The 8711-nt window shown below is 54.2% G+C and overlaps 2 protein-coding genes across 2 annotated transcripts; one reads left to right on the top strand and one right to left on the bottom strand.

The window, feature by feature from the left end:
• Window positions 1-669: 669 nt before the first annotated feature.
• Window positions 670-7785, bottom strand: PLA2G7 (phospholipase A2 group VII). Its single transcript, XM_065730435.1, has 11 exons — window positions 7674-7785; window positions 5903-6027; window positions 5344-5494; window positions 5039-5132; window positions 4597-4665; window positions 4154-4301; window positions 2965-3078; window positions 2621-2712; window positions 2112-2285; window positions 1749-1897; window positions 670-1413 (listed from the first exon to the last, which is right to left on the bottom strand). Exons 1-11 carry the CDS (start codon window positions 7726-7728, stop codon window positions 1316-1318), a joined length of 1269 nt encoding a protein of 422 aa, XP_065586507.1. The 5' UTR covers window positions 7729-7785; the 3' UTR covers window positions 670-1315.
• IMP3 (IMP U3 small nucleolar ribonucleoprotein 3) lies at window positions 6095-6683 on the top strand. The gene has a single exon (XM_065730447.1). It carries the CDS (start codon window positions 6120-6122, stop codon window positions 6675-6677), a length of 558 nt encoding a protein of 185 aa, XP_065586519.1. The 5' UTR covers window positions 6095-6119; the 3' UTR covers window positions 6678-6683.
• Window positions 7786-8711: the final 926 nt, after the last annotated feature.

Raw genomic sequence — 8711 nt, 5'->3', positions numbered from 1 at the left:
ATAAAGCTCATGCTGGCATACATGCTGCTCAGTGTTTTCTTTCCCTATGGCCAAATGCTGTGAGCATGCAGAGCATGTCTGTACTGCATTTCTCACCTGTACTGCAGTCAGATGCAGCTAAGCACACACTGCAGATACTGTTTGGGCCCCCAGGTAGCTCTGTAAGCCATGCAGAATGCTTTGAGCCACCATGCCTTTGGTACGAGACACAGCTTGTCTTCATAGCACAGCCTTAATGGCACTGGAGATGAAGCCTTTCCTCTAAATGTGGGCATGTAGCAGAATGGGTCTGCTGCTGCATACAGCATGGTTAGACTTCTAAAAGTCTAGCTGTAGCTTACCACGTGTTCACTGTCGTGGTGTTTTGGAAAAGGGGTTCTCTTTGTGTTGTCCTGCTCCACGCTGCTGTATGGCACAGCTGCATCTCTTTGGACAGAAGAGCTTTCACACTGCCATGGTGGCACACACACCAGGTCTCATGTTGTAATGCCTTGCCGAGTGTGACAGCAGAGCTCAGACATTAGTGCTGGCTCAGTGAAAGAAACAACTCCACGTTCATGCTTTGAGGAGAGACAAGAGACAGCAGTAGGCTTTGAAGAACTTGTATCTATTCCACAGTTCAATCAGCAGCAAATCTAGTGATAGTGGTAACACAGGGGTTGGTGGTGTAAAGCTGTGCCTCGGGGAACTATGCTTGCTAGGAGTGACCTTTGTAGCAGCTTTTGGAATGGAAACCACCTCGGAGTGTGGCAGTGTGAGCATAAAAAGGAGCAAGTTCACATGAGAAGTCCTCTGTCAGAACAAACTCCTCCTGCAATTACCTTAAATTGTTTCCCACAGTTCAGAAGAGCTGCTTCCACTGGCACCTTTCTGCCTTGAAAGAGCATAGCCTGCCCAAACCCCAGCTGCTCCTAGAGCACAGCTGAAATACTCTGATGTAGTTTAATAAGTTAAGGAGCTCTTTCTTACATGGCAAAACAAGCCCCAAACTTGCTGGGTGCTGCAGGCTGACAAAGATGGGCAGTTGAAATCCTTGGAGCTTAATTTATCCCTGCAAAGTTGATTTTAGGTCAGAAACAGAATGTTTAAGTTAGCATGGAGTGATCCCTCCTGCCAACTGCAAAGCAAAAGTGGCCGTGCTGCGGTACTGCAGAGGGTCCTGCTAACTCAGCTGAACTTAAAGCCTTTCTCCATTGAGACTTTTTTTCTTGTTTCACACCCCAAAAGCTGTGTAGGAGGTGCTGACTCAGCTCCGAGCAATACGTGGCCAACCTTAGTGTCCTGATGAATGTGGCACCTGCAGTACTTGTATTCCTTACTCAGCTGGAGACAAGTCAATGTTGGTACCAGAGATCACGTTGGGTCCTATGCCTTCCACAAGCGAGTCCCACTTATCGAAATCCTTCTTCAGACCTGCAGCATGGGGGAAGGAAGGCCCACAGGGTAATGAGATGCACAGACCTTTTGTAAAACTACACTGACAAATTGCATAGCAGAGCTGAGCTGGTGTGGGAAGGTGGGGAATGCAGCTGTGCACGCCAGCACTAGGGTGCAGAAATGCCAGCGTCCTTCCTCTGAGTTGCTTCAGTTATAAAAACAACCCCAACAAAGCTCTAGGAAAAGCCTGTGCTGTTTTTCTGCCTGGACTTCTATGAGGTGCTTTCCTGTGACCTTGTACTGAACAGTGCTTGTTAAAGCTTCAGGGGAACTGAGTTTTGATTCACACCATACTTAATATTGATACTTACTCAAATGCTTCTGCAGGAAGGCCAGTGAAGCACGATTGCTTATATCAATGGCTTCATTTGGATCAATTTCTCCTTTTAACTTGAAGAACTTTCCAATGATTTCTCCGCTCACAAAAGTAAAATCAGGAAAGCTCTGATGCACCGACCCCCTGCAAACAGAGCAATGATCTGTCAGAACAGAACTGTCCAATTAAAAGATGATGTGGGTTGCAAAGGCTTCTTCAAAAGGCTTCTTCCTCCTGGAGGAAGCAGTGACTCGTTCTTCCCTGCAGCCACACGGAACCGAGCAGCTCCAACAAGAGAGTAAGTTTGGAAACAAAGGATCATCGTGGGCTTCAGAACTGGTGGATCCATGGCACTTACTTGATAGTGATCATTTTCTTGTTTGTGTCGTTGCAGCTAAGCTTCTTCATCTTTAAGACATTGGAAGCCCACTGGAACTTTTCAGAATTGATAAAAAGCAGTGGCTGCTGGACGCTGCTTTGGTAAGTGTCATCTCCCACTGGGAGCATCCATGCATCAAGGGCAATGCCACACCTGCCAAAAACAACGTACTGTCACAGGCACAGAGCTCCCTATGGGTGTGCAGCAGCACGGGGACACCCTCTGAGGGCACTGAGCAGGTCACCATGTTACTGAATCACTTTGTAGCACCCTGTTTCTGCTCTGAGGGAACAGGATTCCTCTGTTACTCTGTTGGCTCTCAGGGCACCACAACAAACTATAGCAGAGCCATTGAGTTCCACCATATCCCCAAAGCTGAACCAAGGATGAGTTGGGAAAATGAGATGTGCCAAGCAACTGTTCTTCAGGAGCTGGTGAGTGGGAGCTGCTCACTGCCAAGTGCCCCTTCCTTTGTTTGACATACTTACCTGAATCTAATCTCTTTGCTGAGACTCTCAATAACTGTAGCACCACCAAAAGAGTGTCCCATCACAGCTATTCTGCTAGTATCAACAGAATCCTGTCAAAAGAAATCCAGGTGCTGTAACAGACTTTTTTTTTTTTCCTCAGCCTGAAGAGGCTTTTTTAGGCAATAGATCTTAATGAAGTGGGAAGAGCACAGTTTCAGCTCCATTACTGTATCAATGACCAGAGGATGTGTTCATAGATCTACAGGGAGACACTCAGAAGAGTCTAGAGTTTAGAAATGGAAGAAGGAAACCAGAAGCATTACTGGGTGCTGAACAGAGCCAAGTCAGCAGCTTCCACTCACCTTTAGGTGATTCCAGTCAAAGTCTGAATTCAGCACATTCGTTACTTCCTCTCCTGAATTGATTTTAAGAATGAGGTTGAGCACTTTGATGCACTCCTGAGCTCTCTGCTGTACCTGGGAGACAGAAGGTGGGAGTTATCTGCTAGCTTTGCTGGCCCTCTGTACACCACAAAGCCTGCTATTTTAGCTACGTGGCTGATAACAGGAAGCACTTACAAACTGCACGGTGACTGTGTAAAACTAAAGCATGAGAAGTTTTGCTCAACGTGAAACCTGGATTTTGGAGGCCCAAAAATGTTGTAGCTCTTATGTAGACCCTCTAACACAGGCCCGAAACCTTCAACCCCTTCACGTCCCACTTCTCCCAGAAGAGCTTACTGGGATGTGCAGAGGCTCACGTTACACAAGCAGAAGGAAGGCTGACTTGTGCCTCTTCCTCATGCAAACACCATTGCATCACTTTGCCCCATCTCCTCACTAGCTCTCAAGCCTTCTTCATGCTGGATATACCCGAAACAGGAAACAGCCCAGAAGCCCTTCCTATTTTAAATGCATGCACACTGTTGAAAAACAAATTAAAGCTGTTGCAAATACAGGTTGTCAGCGTTCAGTAGGAGAAGTGGATTGGATTTTGATATCGTTGGTAAAAGAAACACTTCAAAAAGAATCAAAGAGCAGCAGAGTCTCTGGGAACAACTGACTGCAGCCAGCCAGCAAGGTGCCCACTGGGTTACATGTGAATCTCCATCTCCTGACTTTTGATTAGTGAAATGCACGGGCAGCCCCTCCTGCAGTTTATTTGCAAGCTCGAACGTGATATATTTAGACTCATTAGGAGGATGTTGTTATGCACACACAGGAAAGGACACTTGTACTGCTGTCCATATGGCCCAGTGAGATAAACACCTCTCTGGTTTGGTCTGCACTGCATGGAAGAAAACACTCCCACATTTTAAAGGTCAGCTCAGTGCTTGGAGAAGCTTATCACCACGGCTCCTTCCTCACATCCAACCTGCAGCTCCCCCTTATTCAGAAGAAAGATGCTGTCGGTGTTCCCATCTCCAGCAGTTTTTTGTCTATCCACAGAGCCGTGGCTGCAGACACAGCCCAAGGGAAAGCCTGCTACATGAGTGCTAAGCACCCAGCACTGCTGCCCCAGCCCTGCAGCACAGCCCTGGGACCTGCCCACCTGCCTGTGACGCAAACCACGCTCCTCCTCCCCTGCTTTCAGCTTCCTGTAGTAGATCCACTCCTTCTCCACGCTTGATGCAGACTCTTCCTCTGGCTCAGAATCAGCCTTTCTTTTACAGAAATACGTTGCTGAAGCCGATTCATCTCTGTAATAACAACAAAAGGACAGTGCTGAGGTTGTTCTCCATCTGGTTTGGGAAGAAGTCAGAAGAAGTCTCAGTTCTGACCTGCCTCAAGAAATGAAAGCTCCCAACCCACTGCACACCCCACGGAGCACAAGCAGGACTTCCCAAACAATGCAGTAACCCCACCAGAACTCCCACCACTCTGCAGGCTCTAACAGCAAAAGAGAGAAAAAGAGAGAAAAAGTTCTTCTATACAAGAAGCACTCCATTTGCAATGAGAGAGCTTCTCTCTATTAAAACTCAGCAGTATACACACCTGTGCTCCACGGCTGCCACCAGAAAGCCTTGAGAAGCCATCTCTATGCAGATAGCAGAGTAGATGGTCCTGCAGTCAAAAGACACTCTGGTGACCACATGATTATTTTGGTTAATCCCCCATTCTCTTTCCTCTGTTGCAACCAGCAGAGCAGGCAGTGGATGCTGGTCCCGAAGGATGCCTTCTGGTGCTTTGCTGCTCATCTTCACAGACAGCTCAGTAAATACCCACACCACTGTGACACAGTGGGGAAGCACACAAGGAAGCCAACCCTGCCTTTATCTCCTGGCCCTGATTTCAGTGGAGGCACACAGCTAGTGGCAGCCTGTCCTTTGCATCTTGTTCAGCCCCACAGGGACCTCACCCCCTCCTGAGACCCATTCAGAGCCACTGCTGGACACTGTCACTGTGGATGACAAAAAGAGTTCTGCCACAGAATTACCGGAAAGCTCCAAGCCCGTGGGAGAACACGAGGAGTGGGTATTTTTCTCCTGGCTTAAAAGCAGCATTTGATTTTGCAGGACAGGTCACTGAACCTATGTGAAAACGGAAGCACGTGTCATCATTACTTAAATGAGAGAGCATTCGTTCCTGGGGGGTCAGATGTGCAAAGCCTGGTGGCTTACAGCAGCCAGGGCTGCCCAAGGAGTGCATCACCAGAGCCTCACCACGCAAACCCTGCCCAAACACGCCCCTCCTTGTGAGCAGCTCCCTTCCAGCCCTGCTGCTTGCAGAGCTCACTCTTACCAACGTAGTATTGGAAGAGCCTTTCTCCTACAGCCCGGTACACGTTGAGGAAGTCAGAGAGCCCCTGGTAGTACTCTTTGTCTGGAATCCACGGCGCCTCTTCAGTATCTGTGTCACTGCACGACGGGTAGTACAGGCGCAAAAAGCTTCCCTGAATCAGCCAAATAAAAAGGGAAGGCTGTTATTCATTGGTGTATGGCAAAGAAAAGATAATATTTACGTCAAGGAAGGACTTCAGAATAAGAACAGCTCATAGAGAGCCTCATAAGAAAGCTATTACCCAATACAAGCTAAACTCTGTTGGCAGTCCTGTGTCACTGTCCAGCACAGGAGCACAGTACGTCCTGTTCTACCTGCATCATCCCGCCATCGAGATGCTCCATGCCTGCTGCAGCCACACGAATGTCCTCCCTGCGTTCTGCCTGCCTCCACTTCTCAGCCCTCCCGGTACGTGGCACCCAACCCCGCGGGACCGCCGCTGTGTCGGGAGGAAAGGGGGGGGAGGGGGATCGGTCCGTGGGATCCGTACCCACGCGGGGGTCTCGAGGCAGCGCCGTACCTCGGCCGCGTTGCCGGTCATCAGGTCCGTGCATCCCACGCTGTGCGGGCCCTTCCCGGCGGGGATGCGATATCCCTTCTCCGCTCCGCCGCTCCCCATCTCCGGCGCCGCCTCGGTGGGCAAACCTGCGGGCACAAGGCGGGGCCGGAGGGGGCGGGCGGAGCCGCGGCCGCCGCGCTCCTCCCCGGAAGGGCCCCGCGGCACACGAGGAGCCGCCATGGTGCGCAAGCTCAAGTACCACGAGCAGAAGCTGCTGCGGCGGCTGGAGCTGGTGAGCTGGGAGGCGGCGGCGGGCGGGCGCGCCGAGCTGCGGGCGCTGCGGCGGTACCGCGTGGGGCGGCGGGAGGACTACGCCCGTTACAAAGCGCTGTCCCGGGACGTGCGGGCGTTGGCGCGGAGGCTGCGGGACCTGGGCCCGGAGAGCGCGGCGTTCCGCGCCCGCTGCTCCGCGGCGCTGCTGGACAAGCTGTACGGCGCGGGGCTGGTGGGCTCCAGGCGCTCGCTGGCCGTGTGCGAGCGCGTGTCCGCCGCGTCGTTCTGCCGCCGCCGCCTGCCCTGCCTGCTGCTGAAGCTCCGCATGGCGCAGAACATGCGGCACGCCGTCACCTTCGTGGAGCAGGGCCACGTCCGCGTGGGGCCCGACGTGATCACCGACCCCGCCGTGCTCGTGCCCCGCGCCATGGAGGACTTCGTCACCTGGGCCGACGCGTCCCGCCTGCGCCTCAAGGTGCTCGACTACAACCAGGAGCGCGACGACTTCGACCTGGCCGCGTAGCGACGGGCCCGCGACGTGGGGACGCCGTCCCGAGAGCCCTCCGGGCACATCCCGCGGCGCCCGCGCCCCTCAAACCCCCGCAGCCCCGTCCTGGGCCCGTCCTGCCCCGCTGTGCCCGAGCCCACGCAGCGATGCTGCCAGAAGTGCCCGGCTGCTGTGCTGCCTGCAGTGCTCCCTTGCACAGGGCAGTGCTGGAAGGAGCCCCGCACGCAGCTGATGCACGCACAGTCCCTGCTGCTGCAAGGAGCGCCCGGCAGCATGCTGCTCCTGCACTGACTGCTGCAGTGCTGTCCCAGGAAGGACTCGTTCAGCCCAGGGCAGTACAGCGGTCACGGTGCAGCCAGCAATCAGCAACGGACCGAACATTGGATTTCTGGGACTGTGGGATTTTTAGGTTCACGTGTAAGGGAAGCGGTCTTTGTTTCGCTGTGAAGTCAGCACGGGGCAGGGCGGGCTGCAGCTCGGTACTGGGCAGCTCTGGGGCTGCTGGGGGTTGTTCCTCCCCAGCAAAAAAAAAGGCAGAAATGAAATGCATTACATTTTGGAAGAAATCTGTGTGCTGTCTCGTGCTGCCTTTCCCTGACTCCTCCTGGGGGTGTCTGTGCGTCCTCATCTCACAGAATGCCCCTTTTGGGGTCAGTTCAGGTGCTGTATGTAACTCTCAGTGGGGCTCTCTCTGTCCCAGCACTGCGCAGCTCCCGGTGCTCGGGGCAGCCTGGCAGCACTGCAGGGCTCTGAGCACTGCGTTGGGGTGATGGGTCGGGGCCAGAAACCCTCATTCCCTCTTAGGGCTGTTGTTCAGAACCGAGCACTGCAGCTCACACCAGTGCCATCAGCCCAATGCGCTGAGCGCAGTAAGAGATGTCATCGAGGGCCCCAGCTCCCCACGGTTGGGGGGCACCCCCCACATGACCAGCTCCCGTAGCACTGCGGGCAGCCTTGTTCAGGTCGTACTTGCTCATGGTAATGAACACATGCAGAAAAGACACTCCTTACCTGAAGGGCGACTTCTTTTGAACACCTTTTGAGCTCTCATCCAGAGCGACGCCATCGCAGGAGATGGGGGCAGCACAGAAACCGTGGCTGCACGCAGTGCCTGTGCACCTCCCCACCTGAAAGACACCAGCACATCCTTTACTTGTGCACCAGGGATTACCACTGCCCATGTGTTTCGTATTAGAGGGTTGGGAACTGAGGCAGGGAGAAGCCTGGCAGGGCTGGCTGATCCCCAGCTCGCTGGGGCCTGCTCCCACTGTGCCACCCCCCAGAGCCTCACAGCCACCTCCATGTGCTCTTGGGGGAGCCCACCTGAGTGTTCCCCGTTGGCTGGAGGTGTCACTGTCCCTCTTGGAGCACTGAGCTGAGAAATGAAGTACACCTCTGCTAACCTTCAGAGATTGAAGCAATTCTCACTGCTGGGGGTTGGTCTGGCTCCTGATCCCTGCCAGCACGTGAACATTCGCTCGGTGTGGGGGAAAAGCAACCCACAGCTCCAGGACAGCACTTACCTGGGAGGAAATAGGGGCAGCCAACCACTGCTGCCAGCTGGAGGCGGAGGGGTGAGCACCCCCACCTTACTCCTGGAGCTGCCCCTGCGTGTCCCCAGCACGAGTCTCAGCTGAGGCTGCTGCCAGTCCCATCCCCAGGGCTGTCACACCTCTACCCCCCTGCTGCCCAGCAGAGCAGGAGGGGGTGAAGTCCACCAGGCCCCGGTGGCAGGTCCCTCGGGTGGACACCCACAGCTCACGGAGCTCGGAAAGCAGCGGGGAAAACACATCCTGAGTGCACCGACGCTGCGCATCTGCTCTAAAAGGAGCTTAGCACCGGTACGTCCCAGGGACAGAGCCCTCCCGGCTGAGCACGATACCCCGAGCAGGGTGTGCACGTCAGTTCCCCGCCCCTCTTTGCCCCTCCCGGTGCGCGGCGCTCCGTGGATGCCCGAAGCCATATTTAATGACCGCGCACTTTCCCTCTCCTCCCACGCGGCGGAGCTGCCCCCGCTGCGGCGTCCCCCTCCCCTCCCCCCTCCCCCAG

The sequence above is a fragment of the Cyrtonyx montezumae genome, unplaced genomic scaffold (genome assembly GCF_038088225.1).
Source record: "Cyrtonyx montezumae isolate F1298 unplaced genomic scaffold, pur_monq_1.0 scaffold_13, whole genome shotgun sequence".
Classification (NCBI taxonomy): Eukaryota; Metazoa; Chordata; class Aves; order Galliformes; family Odontophoridae; genus Cyrtonyx; species Cyrtonyx montezumae.
This window is presented reverse-complemented; position numbering and strand designations above follow the sequence as displayed.